At 46.4% G+C, this 13,199-nt stretch overlaps 1 protein-coding gene across 3 annotated transcripts in view; it reads left to right on the top strand.

Moving 5' to 3' along the window:
- The window catches only part of STRBP (spermatid perinuclear RNA binding protein), a 295,257-nt gene that overhangs the window by 145,100 nt on the left and 136,958 nt on the right, over window positions 1–13,199 (top strand). For all 3 annotated transcript variants that reach the window (XM_063432341.1, XM_063432339.1, XM_063432340.1), the window contains one exon: window positions 11,118–11,262. In XM_063432341.1, coding sequence (XP_063288411.1) covers window positions 11,118–11,262 — 145 coding nt within the window. The remainder of the gene's footprint in view (window positions 1–11,117; window positions 11,263–13,199) is intronic.

Raw genomic sequence — 13,199 nt, 5'->3', positions numbered from 1 at the left:
TGCTGCCCCTGGGACATACAACATCTTGCTGCCCCTGGGACATACAACATCTTGCTGCCCCTGGGACATACAACATCTTGCTGCCCCTGGGACATACAACATCTTGCTGCCCCTGGGACATACAACATCTTGCTGCCCCTGGGACATACAACATCTTGCTGCCCCTGGGACATACAACATCTTGCTGCCCCTGGGACATACAACATCTTGCTGCCCCTGGGACATACAACATCTTGCTGCCCCTGGGACATACAACATCTTGCTGCCCCTGGGACATACAACATCTTGCTGCCCCTGGGACATACAACATCTTGCTGCCCCTGGGACATACAACATCTTGCTGCCCCTGGGACATACAACATCTTGCTGCCCCTGGGACATACAACATCTTGCTGCCCCTGGGACATACAACATCTTGCTGCCCCTGGGACATACAACATCTTGCTGCCCCTGGGACATACAACATCTTGCTGCCCCTGGGACATACAACATCTTGCTGCCCCTGGGACATACAACATCTTGCTGCCCCTGGGACATACAACATCTTGCTGCCCCTGGGACATACAACATCTTGCTGCCCCTGGGACATACAACATCTTGCTGCCCCTGGGACATACAACATCTTGCTGCCCCTGGGACATACAACATCTTGCTGCCCCTGGGACATACAACATCTTGCTGCCCCTGGGACATACAACATCTTGCTGCCCCTGGGACATACAACATCTTGCTGCCCCTGGGACATACAACATCTTGCTGCCCCTGGGACATACAACATCTTGCTGCCCCTGGGACATACAACATCTTGCTGCCCCTGGGACATACAACATCTTGCTGCCCCTGGGACATACAACATCTTGCTGCCCCTGGGACATACAACATCTTGCTGCCCCTGGGACATACAACATCTTGCTGCCCCTGGGACATACAACATCTTGCTGCCCCTGGGACATACAACATCTTGCTGCCCCTGGGACATACAACATCTTGCTGCCCCTGGGACATACAACATCTTGCTGCCCCTGGGACATACAACATCTTGCTGCCCCTGGGACATACAAGATGTTGTATGTCCCAGGGGCGCACTAAACCTCCAGTTATCGGAGGCAATGGTATATACGTGGTTAGGAAGGTAGCCCCACCATATATTGCTTGGTATTCGTTAAGCTAGGCAAGGTAAACAAAGAAGAACATTATGCTCACAGACATTTATAATTCACTATAATGCGTTGGTTTACAAGTTCTGCATGTTGCCCTGTTTGGTATGTTGAGGTAGGCAGGGAGCATTATTATCCCGTGGAGCCTAGCATCATGGTGGTCTGTTGTCGCTGTCATATGTGCCTTGGTAAAAAAGTTCATCTTTTTCGGGTACACCGCTGATGAGGTTACGCCAGGGTAGTGGAGTGAGATGGGTACTCGGTTCTCCATTGTGTTGAAGTTGTGTTGCTTTGTGGTGTCTTCCACGCTGGTTAAAGTGTGGTCTTCCGTAAGTGGTGTGCGGCTCGTTGTGTGGGAGACCTGCTTCCCGGCTTGTCTGGGATGTAGGTGTTCGCTTGCGTGCCTTTAGTGTGATAATTTGCGGTGCGGGTACTGGTTTGCTGTTCCCCCGGCTTTTCCGCATAATTTGCTTGATTTGGGCCAGCCTTGGAGCTGGGGTCAGAGCCCCGGATCGTGTCCCAGAGGTTGTGTGTCTTGTCGGGGCACTTTGCTGTGTTTCCCTCTGATTGTTGTGTGTTATCGGTCTGGCTTGAGCTTGTAAGCGCTTTGTGTAGTGGGCGCTGGATTGTTGCAGGCCCTCTCGGTGCCTTCGGCGCGTGTGGCGTCCGCCATTTTAGTTGAGGTCTTTAGGCCACAGCTCGCGGTAGTGAGGCTGCTGCTGGGTCTTGGTTGGCCTGTTGTTGTCGTGGCCACTGGGTTAGGACCGGGATCACCCCCGCCGGTCCAGAGGGGGGGGGGGGGGGGGAACAGGGCCAGGCCTGCACCGATCCGGGCCCCCGGCCGGGTGCTGCTGGGCGGGATAGTGGGGCAGTGGCCGTCTGCTTCGCTCACCGCCTGAGAAGGCCCCATCATGGGGAACGAGGTTCTCTCCCCCAGGGGACTGTAGCTCGAAGAGCCAGCCTCTCCCTGGGTCCAGTGCCCCTTTTGCTCTGAGGACCCTTGCTGTCTGTCTGTAAACTCATAGAGAGACAAGGTTTTTTGAGGGTACAGAATGGTAGTTTGCAGGAGCTGCTCGTGTTTGCGGCCATCCAGCTCGGCGGTCCGGCCCCGCCCCCCCGAGCTGCCTAACCTTTTAAACCTTATGCTCTAAAAAGCCAGTTTTTAAATATTTTATTCCTGGCAAATTATTATTATTATTATTATTATTATTATTATATTTATAGAGCGCTGTCAAATTCCGCAGCGCTTTACAATGGGTGGACGAACAGACATGTAGTTGTAACCAGACAAGTTGGACACACAGGAACAGCGGGTTTGAGGGCCCTGCTCAATGAGCTTACATGCTAGAGGGAGTGGGGTAAAATGACACAAAAAGGTAAGGATAGTATTAGACTAGTGACAGTTGCAGAAGAGGAATCAGTTGACAGCTATTAACAGTTTAATTGATCCGCTTTTATGAAGTGGGTTTTTAACGATTTTTTGAAGGAGTGGAGACTGGGTGAGCATCTAACGGAGGAGGGAAGCGAGTTCCACAGGAACGGTGCAGCCTTCGAGAAATCATGAAGGAGAGCATCAGAGGTGGGAGTACAGACAGGAGATAGACGTAAGTCTTCAGCAGATCGTAAGGGCCTAGACGGAACATACTTGTGTATAAGGGAGGCTAGATAGGTGGGAGCAGCATTATGTAGAGATTTGAAAGCAAGAACCAGAATTTTAAATTGAGCTCTATATTTTATAGGAAGCCAATGTAGGGACTGACAGAAGGGTGAGGCATGGGAGGTGCGGGCGGACAGGAAGATAAGCCTCGCTGCCGCATTCATTATGGACTGTAACGGCGCAAGTTGGGAGCACGTAAGACCACTGAGAAGCGGATTACAGTAGTCAAGGCGAGAAAGGACAGTGGAATGCACTTGAGGCTTAAAGGAGAGGTCCGAGTCAAAGAGAACACCTAGGCAGCGAGCCTGCATGGTGGAGCTGATGGTAGCACCATTGACTTGGAGGGAGACAGACACAGGAGTAACAACACTTGAGGGAGGAAAGACCAGAATTTCAGTTTTGGTCAAATTTAGTTTAAGGAAGTGGGCAGCCATCTAGTTAGAAACAGTAGAGAGGCAGTCAGAGACACTAGTCAAGAGGGACAGGGAGAGATCAGGAGAGGACAGGTAGATTTGCGTGTCATCTGCATAGAAATGATATTGGAAGCCAAAGGAGCTAATGAGTTTACCAAGGGAGGCAGTATAGATGGTAAACAGTAGGGGACCAAGGACTGAACCTTGGGGGACACCAACAGAGAGGAGTTGGGAAGAAGAAGCAGAGCCAGAGAAAGAAACACTGAAAGAGCGCTGGGAGAGGTAGGAGGAGCACAAGGAGAGAGCAATATCTTGTAGACCGATATTGCTGAGGATGAGAAGAAGCTGTTGATGATCAACAGTGTCAAAAGCCGCAGACAGGTCAAGGAGAATTAGGATAGAGTAGTGACCACGAGATTTTGCAGCGAGTAGATCATTGGATACTTTGGTCAGTGCAGTTTCCACAGAGTGCTTAGCGCGGAAACCAGACTGAAGCGGGTCTAGCAGAGAGTTGGACTCAAGGAAGTCTGTCAATCTCGCATACACAATTCTTTCAAGGATCTTGGATGCAAAAGGCAGTAGCGAGATAGGATGATAGTTGGATTGGGGTTACGGTTACATGTTTGAAGGGCGATGGAAATATACCAGAGGAGAGAGAGAGATTGAGAATTTTAGTGAGAGGTGGAGAAAGAGAAGACATAGTATGGATGAGATGTGAAGGAACAGCAGGGCGAAGAAGAGAGTTAAATGTGTGAAATGGTCTTTTGGGTTCGCGGGAGAGTAAATACACTTTATTACAATTTAAAATGTTCTAGATAGCAATGCAGGGTGAACAGAGTTCACTGCTCACACTAGGAAACCCAGGTATCAACAGATACCTGGGGGCCATTGTTAGTGGCCCCAGTCTTTTTGATGAGCTACATGCAGCGCTGGAAGACAACACCGCATGTAGCTGCTTAAATATGCATTTAAATACCTATATCTAGATCATGGTGTGAGCAGGATTAAATCCATGCCCTCATCAAGAAACACAGTAATCATAAGAAACCTGGTGCTCCCCTCTGTCAGCTGGCGGTCATTTTTAGTTAAATCCCTGCTCACACTAGGAAACCCAGGTATCAACAGATACCTGTGGCCATTGTTAGTGGCCCCAGTCTTTTTGATGAGCTGCATGCAGCGCTGGAAGACAGCACGTCATGTAGCTGCTTAAATATGCATTTAAATACCTCTATCTAGATCATTGTGTGAGCAGGATTAAATCCCTGCCCACATCAAGAAACACAGGAATCATAAGAAACCTGGTGCTCCCCTCTGTCAGATGGGGTAATTTTTAGTGGCCCCCAGACTGACAGGTGAGCTGCAAGCAGAGCTTAAAGTTAGTTTGGCATGCTGCTCTTTCAATGGGGATTTAAATCCACCTTGGAGAGCTATGCAGTGTGAATAGGGTTAAATCCCTGCTCACACAAGGAAACCCAAATATCAGTAGATACCTGCGGCTCCCCTCTGTCAGCTGGGGCCATTTTTAGTGACTCACGACTTTTTGATGAGCTGCATGCAGAGCTCAAAGTGAGATCGGTATGTGGCTCTCTAAATGGGGTTTAAATCTCCATACAGAGCAATGCAGTGTGAACAGAGTTAAATCCTTGCTCACACCAGGAAACCCAGGTATCAAGACACCTGGGACTCCTCTCTGGCCCCAGACATTTTGATGAGCTGCATGCAGTCCTGCAAGACAGCACCCCTTCAACTCCACAGAGAAATCTGCTGCTGAGCTATTAAGCTCAGCTGGGGGTCTCTATGCCCCAATGCCATCTTGATCAGTGCTGGGCTTTTTCAGTTGCCCAGCACAGATAGCAATACACTGGGCAAAATGTCTTTAGTATTAGAGATAGAAGACTGCAATACTGGAAATATCCAGTAGATGGCATCAATGCACCACTGACTGTTTTAGTTTAAAATCCCTATACTAATTAGTTTTGATTTTAGCTGGTTGAAATCTTTGGGATTAAAGGGATACTGTAGTGTCAGGAATGCAAAGCTTTATTCCTGGCACTACTGACTTCTTTCTCTGGCTCTGCCTCTTCTCTCCAATCCCTCTCTGTTGGTGTTCCCCAAGGGTCTTTCCCCTTGGTCCCCTATTGTTCTCAATCTACACTAACTCCCTTGGCACACTCATCAGCTCCTTTGGCTTCCAGTATCATCTCTATGCAGATGACACGTAGATTTATCTGTCTTTCCCTGATTTCTTACCACCCCTCTTGATTTGTGGCCCTGACTGCCTCTCTGCCAACTGGATGGCTGCTCATTTCCTTAAACTGAACCTGTCCAATACAGAGCTTCTGGTTTCCCCTCCCTCAAGTGTTGCTACTCCCTTGTCTGGTGTAGCGGAGGTACAATATTCTCCCTGTTATCTCCGCTTATAATCCAAGTGAGGCTCAGGAACAAGGCAATTGTAAATCCACAGGCAAGGTTTCAAGCAGGCAAAGTAACACAGCAGTATCCCAACAGCAATCCCAATAACTGGACGACACACAGTTTCAGGAGTAGAACTGCTGGCTGGCACATCCAGCCTGACTTTTATTTCCATCTTACACATATAAGACCGCCCACAGGGGAGGTGTAAAATAGCCAATAGCATAACGGTTGCAACCCACAGATTCCCTCCCCTTAGCCTGAGAGGTAATCCACTTATTCATACAGTAAAAACATAACTTTTACACAATATTTATAACTTCTACAATATTTGTGTCACAAACATAAAACATAAATTTTCTTAATCAGCATACTTCAATTAGGAACACTCTCAAAAATCATCCCAATCCCTCCAGTAGATAAAAAGTTAGCTGGATGTCCCTTTATGACCGACCGCAAGCACATTTTCCTGCCCAAAACAGTTCCATGGATTTGGGCTGTGCGGTCGGTCAATTTCTGGCATAAAAATGGCTAAGTCCCGTTCGAAGTGTGGCCTGTACTTTGACTTTAGTCGAAGCGTCGAAGTGGAGGCGATGGTAAGGGTCGGCGGTGTTTGACGTTAATATGGTCGCCGCCACGTGGTCCTTTGTTCGATGCCGTTCACTTCGACTACTTCGGCACTTCGACTGTATCCGAAGTGCCTATTTAAAGTTGCAACACTGCTCCGAAGTAATCCAAAGGCCAGGAACAGTATTTGTCTTTAGGGACAAGGTAGGGTAGGTGAGGGCAATAAAACAATACAGGGAGGGGACAGCCAACAACAGGGTTTCCGCTACACTGCTCCCCCTTGCCCACAAGCCGGCATACACAGTCTGATCCCACACGGATCGGCTTGGGGATGTCCGGGGTGCTCACGGATAATTTCTCCAAATCAGTTTGTCTTGACAACCCGTCAGCATTCCCATTCTGTCTACACGGGCGGTACTGAATATTAAAGTCAAAGGGCAGCAGCCTAGCATTGTCCCCAGCCACCCGGTTCAGCAATACCAACGGGTTGTGATCCGTGAGCAAGGAAAAGGGCTGTCCATACAGATATGGCTGCAGTTTCTTTAGGGCCCACACCACAGCCAGGCATTCCTTCTCGATGGCGGCGTAGCTTACTTCTCGGGGTAACAGTTTGCGACTGATGTAAGCCACGGGATGTTCTCCGCCATCTGCCCCGACTTGGCTCAGTACTGCTCCCAATCCAAACATAGAAGCGTCTGTGTGAACAAGAAATCGTTTAGTTGGATTGGGAGCTGCCAAGACAGGGGCATTAATCAGTGCATTTTTCAGATGTTGGAACGCCTCCTCCCACTCCGGGGTCCAGGTCACCTGGCGGGGCAGATTCTTCCGGGTCAGGTCAGTGAGGGGTTTGGCCAGGGCACTATAGTTGGGGATAAATTTTCTGTAATACCCTGCGGTCCCTAGAAACGCTAAAACTTAAGTCTTAGTCCTAGGGGTGGGCCACTGGGCCACGGCCTCTACTTTGGCTGGTTCGGGCTTCTGTTTGCCGCACCCCACTCTATGTCCCAGGTACTGTACCTCGGCCATCCCTATGCTGCACTTGGCCGGTTTCAATGTCAAACCAGCTTCCCTAATCCTGTCTAGTACCGCTCCTATATGGGCCAAGTGTTCCTGCCACGTATTGCTAAAAATGGCAATATCATCCAGGTAGGCACAGGTATAGTCCTGGAACCCATCCAGGAGTCGGTCCACCATCCTCTGGGAAGTAGCTGGGGCGTTTCTCATCCCAAATGGCATGACCTTAAACTGGTACAAACCAAATGGGGTGACAAAGGCCGACTTAGGGATGGCATCTGGGGCCAGGGGAATTTGCCAATACCCTTTACATAAGTCAATAGTAGGTATTGGCCCCTGGCCATCCTGTCCAGTAGTTCATCTATCCGTGGCATAGGATAGGCATCTGACACGGTTTTCTCGTTCAATCTCCTGTAGTCCACGCAGAAGCGAGTCGTACCGTCTCGTTTTGGTACGAGTACTACAGGAGAAGCCCAGGGACTATCTGAGGGCTCAATCACCCCCAGTTGGAGCATCTCATCGATCTCCTTGCGCATGTTTTCCCTCACCGCTTCTGGGATGTGGTAGGGGGTCTGGCGCATGGGTAGTTGCCCTGGGGTCTCTACCCAGGTGAGTGGCCAGAGGGGCATACCCTGGCATATTAGAGAACGTGTCTCGTTTCTCTTCCAATAGCCGCTGTACCTCGATACGCTCCTGTGGGCTCAGCCGGTCTCCCAGCGCAACCTCCCCTAAATCCCCAGACAACTGCCCATCTCCCAGCAGATCTGGGAGTGGTAAGCTGTCAAACTCGTCAGAGTTGGGCGCACATATGGCGGTTACTTCCTCAGCGCGCTCCTGGTAGGGCTTCATCATGTTCACATGGAGCATGCGTCGCCCTCCAGTCCCTGTGCAGGGGCCTATGATATAGGTGGTGTCACATCTCTGCTCCACCACCTTATATGGTCCCTGCCAGGCGGCCTGTAGCTTGTCATGTCGGACAGGTTTTAAAATTAGCATTTTCTGCCCGACCTGAAAGCTACGGTCCCTGGCTCCCCGATCATACCACGTGCGCTGGCGGGTCTGTGCCGCTTGAAGGTTTTCCCTTACCGTCCTGGTTAACGCTTCCAGGTGGTCCCGAAAAGCCAACACAGATGGTATGATGGGAGTGCCATCTGCGCTCCGGTCTCCCTCCCAATGCTCTCTAATAAGATCTAAGGGACCTCTGACTCTCCTCCCAAATAGCAGTTCAAACGGGGGAAACCCCGTGGATTCCTGTGGCACCTCCCGGTACGCGAACAGGAGATGCGGCAGGAATCGCCCCCAGTCCTTGTGGGTCTCTGCAAAGGTTCGGAGCATCTGTTTCAAGGTACCATTGAACCGTTCGCAGAGCCCATTCGTCTGGGGGTGGTAAGGGGCACTGATAATAGGCTTAATGCCACAGATCCTCCAGAGGTGTTGGGTGAACTCTGCGGTAAATTGGGTACCCTGATCTGAGATAATCTTCCTGGGTAATCTCAGCCGGGAGAATATCCGCATGAGGGCATCCGCGACCGTTTCAGCGTGGATGTTGGTCAGAGCCACTGCCTCTGGATATCTAGTGGCATAATCTACTACCGTTAAAATATACCTTTTGCCTGACGGGCTAGCTTTCTTGAGGGGGCCTATCAAATCTACCGCTATTCGGCTAATGGGCTCCTCAATTATGGGTAGGGGGTGAAGTTTCGCCTTCCTACGGTCTCCCCTTTTCCCTACCCTCTGGCAGGTATCGCACATAGTGCAATATCTGCGTACTTCCTGGCTGATCCCTGGCCAGAAGAAACTTTGGGTCAGTCTGTACCTAGTGCGACTGACCCCTAGATGTCCGGATAGCGGAATATCATGCGCTATCCGGAGTAACTCGGCTCGGTAACGCTGCGGCACCACTAGCTGCCTCATCACTATCGGGTCTGACCCAGCAATCTGCTTGTCTGTTTCTCTGTACAAAAGCTGCTTGTCCCAGACAAATCTCTCTCCCTCCCCCCCGGGTGAGTCCGTGACTACCTTGTCCCTATATACTTGAAGCGTAGGGTCTGTTACTACTTCTGCTGCAAATTCATTAGGTGGGGCCCAGGGCACACATTATAAGGCTGCTCACCGTTTAGTGGACATGCCCCTACTCGCGGTATAGCGAGTAGGGGCATTGGGGAGATTGTAATCTCCCTTGTGCTATTATGGGGGTCATATTGACCCCCCATAGAGTGAGGGGGGGGGGGCCTGGGGGGCTTATGAAGTGGTGGGGAGCTCTGCTCCCTGCCGCTTCTATAGTTACATATTACAAGGAGGGAGCTGCACGCCGGTAGCTCCCTCCTTGTAATAAACTGATCTAACAAACTAACACTGATACTCAGTGTTAGTTTGTTCATCTGATTTTTTCTATTCATTCATTCATTCTATTCGTCTGTCTGATGAATGAATGAATAGATGAAATTCCCGTTCGCATGTCCAGGTGTTTCACTGGGCATGTGCGGGAATCTCACAGTCTGTGTAGTGTGGGTAGATGACGTGTCCCACAGGGACTTCACCTACCCACACAAAGATGGCGGCGCCCTGAATAAAGATCAGGGCAGAAAATACAGATTTAAAAATAGGTAATCTGGGGGGCTTAGGGGCATTTGGGGGTGACTAGGGGGTCAATTGGATGTAGTGGAGGTGGGAGGGGGGTTAAAAAAAACGGGATTCAGCATGACAGTGCCGCTTTAAACCCCTGTTATATTGGGTATCATCTGGGAGGGTTCTTTTTTTAAATGTATTTATTTATTTTTAACATTTGTCATTAGTGTAATTTCTGCCTCAGACTTGAAGGGTAATGACCATCAAATTGTAAAAGGATATTCTTATCCAAGGGTTTGGGTTGTTATGTATGCAAAGAAGATTTCATTTTCAAGTTATTTTCAAATTATACTTTTCTAGTGTTGACTGTTGACCCAATGAGTTTAATACTCGTATCCGTGTAATGGCATATCTATAGAATATCTCAGTTTTCCAGTTCTGCTCCCTCGGCTTTGATATTTTACTTCCAACCTTTCTTCAAGTCTGTTCTTGCAAAGTAAAGGTCTCCGTAATCCCTTAAATTAAAAGATCCTTTAATCCTTAAATTAAAAAAAAAAAAAAAACCTCTAAAGACAGTTTTGTGAAGCTTATATGCATAAAGATTTTAATTTTCATGTTTGGTGCCAATTTTGTATTCTGTCAGAATAATCGTGTACAAAGCTTGTTAATTTAAAGTGATTATTGTTATAAGTGCAAGAATTGTTTGATTCAAGTGGAAATCCAAAAACCGAAACAGAAATGCATTAAATGCAACATCTAAAAGGGGCATAGTCCGGGATGAGATTGATGTTAAAGACCCAGAGCCTAATGTTTAATGCACCTAATGTTTTATGCCGTGCAAACTCTTTTTACAATGTTACATACTAAATCAACCAGGAAAAAAATTAGGAATCTTATTTACCTTACTTATTATTGCCCAAGTTAATATAATATTACAACAAAAATAAAGAAAATATTGTTAAACCACGATTCAAAAGAAATGCTGCTTCAAAAGGAAGATTTACTGAGAGAGAGTTTTGTTCTTGCTTCTGGCCTCCTTTTACTGGTTTTGTCTGTTTGCGTAAATCTTCTTGGGGATGTCTCATTCAAGACAGCAGTTTATACAGAACCTATTTGCTTTCACAAATGAAAGCATTAACTTTAACCTTTTAATCTGTGATTTCTTCAGATATTCAGGCACTTGATTTTCTCCTGGCCCCTACTGACATGACGAAAATATATGTGCTGGTTGTTGAACTATAATTTTTTATTTTTTTTTGTTAAACACCTCTTTATTTGTTTTTCCTATGGTTATAATTATCCTAATTGTTTTCTTTCTTACCATTTTAGAAACTCACAGAAGAATGCTTTCAAGTGGAATATTGCATAGAAGATGCTTGTCTTGTGATTCACAACTCCAAGGAGCCGAAGCTATCTCTAAAGGTTATTCTAACTTCTCCACTGTTCAGAGAAGACGATGAGAGGCCGGGTGGAGGTACTTGATTTTCTACTGTTCTGTGTTTATGAAACCACGGCTGTCATTACTTCCAATACTCGCATATTTATTGGCTTTAGAAGGTGTTTTATAATCAGACACTATTGTTTATTAGTGCTTACAGATATTCAAAAGTAAATGTAAAAAACTGGACAAAGAGCGTTAAAGCTGTTGTTAATATTTGTTCTATATAATGTATCTCATTTTGTGGTATTGAACAGATTCTGTTACACAACCTCAGGGCTGTTCCTGGCTTAATGACTTAAATCTAGAATGCTGGGTATGAAGCATCTAAAAATGTTAAAGGTACCAATTTGCGGTTTCATATTTAACTAAACTGTGCATCGTTATTTAATGATCAATGCTGAAAAATCTATAAAAAAAAAAAACATTCTTATGTTAATTATTTTCATAGCAGCTGTGAGGTTGGGTAAATCATAAGTAACATAGTACTAATGTAGTCATGATTTCCTTTATTTTTATTTCTGTTTTTTCCCTTTTCATTTTATGGTCTTTAATATTTGCTTCAGCTTCCCAAGCCTGTCCCTACAAACTTGCCAAGCAACACTGGACCTATGTCAGACCTTTGACCAACAGGCCACACTGTCATGTCAACTGAGGCAGCCAGCCCACCTGGGCAAGATGGACTCCCTGTCGCTCCTCCATCTCTAGCCCCACCCTCTATTCTCTGTCCTTCCCACACACATCAGCTATACAGTGTCAAATGTTGGTCAGTTACAAACCTGGTGGGACCATCTGGGAACAACTATTAATTCTTTCTTAAACAATTTGTTTACATTCATTCATCCTTGGACTGAGGTTGAATTGTATAAATAAGTAATGTAATATAGGGGAATTCTGATGCATACTAGAATTGATAAACATAAGAGATGCATGAGCTCATAATCACACTGATGATGGAAAAAGGATTTCCAGTTATATAATCTGCATTGTAGTCACTGTTGCATGTTATCAGTTGTAGTAGTATTGCAATGTAATAGATGATATAGTAACAAAGCAAAAAACAAAACAGAGCTCGAGTCTGTTTAAACAATCTGGATCTAACGATTACTTTTTTTACTATTAAATTCATTATTTTATTTACTGCAAGGGTTAAAAGATCTCAGATCTTTCTTTTGTTTCTCTTTTCTTTCTAAGGTGCTCATTTGCTGTATCTGTATTCCCCATATTATATGACTCTTTAAGCTGTGTACTGTCATCATTTAGGGCATAACTGACCAATATTTCCCCAGGTATGGTTTGACTACGCTAATCTTGATCCTAACAACACTGAACAGCGTAGGTGCAGTGGACCTGTCCTGTGTGTATTTCATGCAGTCAGAATGTTGCTAATGTCTTCATGTGCTGACATGTGTATCATTAAGCTGGTGTTTACTCTCTTATGAAATGGGACCTTCTGGCTAACCTTAACTTTGTAAGAAATTGTGTTTGGCTTTTTCCATTTTTGTCCCTTTGCAAAGTGATAAGCTGTAGTATTTTGTATGTACAACACACATTTGGTGTTCACTCATTTCAAGTTAAAGTTTACTTGTAGACTTCTATTTTAGGTATAGTACTAGTTATATTAATCATTGTAGACTTAATTGTTTTGTACTATGGTCCTCATTTGATCTGCAAGAATTGATGGCATTAAAACAGCAGAGGTTAACCAATTGTGGATGTTCCTTTACATTAAAATGGTACTTTATGCAACGTAACAGCAAGAACTCGGCGCACCTTACCACAAATCTCTCCCCATCTTATATCTTGCTCCCCCTGAGACCATCCGCCTCCCTTTTCTGTTCCCCCGCTTCCCTTTTCTGTTCCCCCGCTTCCAAGACCCCCACTGTATTTCTGCATTCATCAGTCTTTCCATCCACATTTTCACTGAATCTCTCTACCAGTCATCTCCTTTTCGCTGTTTCTTCCAATCCTCC

Source organism: Pelobates fuscus, chromosome 9, assembly GCF_036172605.1.
Source record: "Pelobates fuscus isolate aPelFus1 chromosome 9, aPelFus1.pri, whole genome shotgun sequence".
Lineage (NCBI taxonomy): Eukaryota > Metazoa > Chordata > Amphibia > Anura > Pelobatidae > Pelobates > Pelobates fuscus.
Note: the sequence above shows the minus strand (reverse complement) of the source record. Positions and strands in the feature narration are given on the sequence as shown.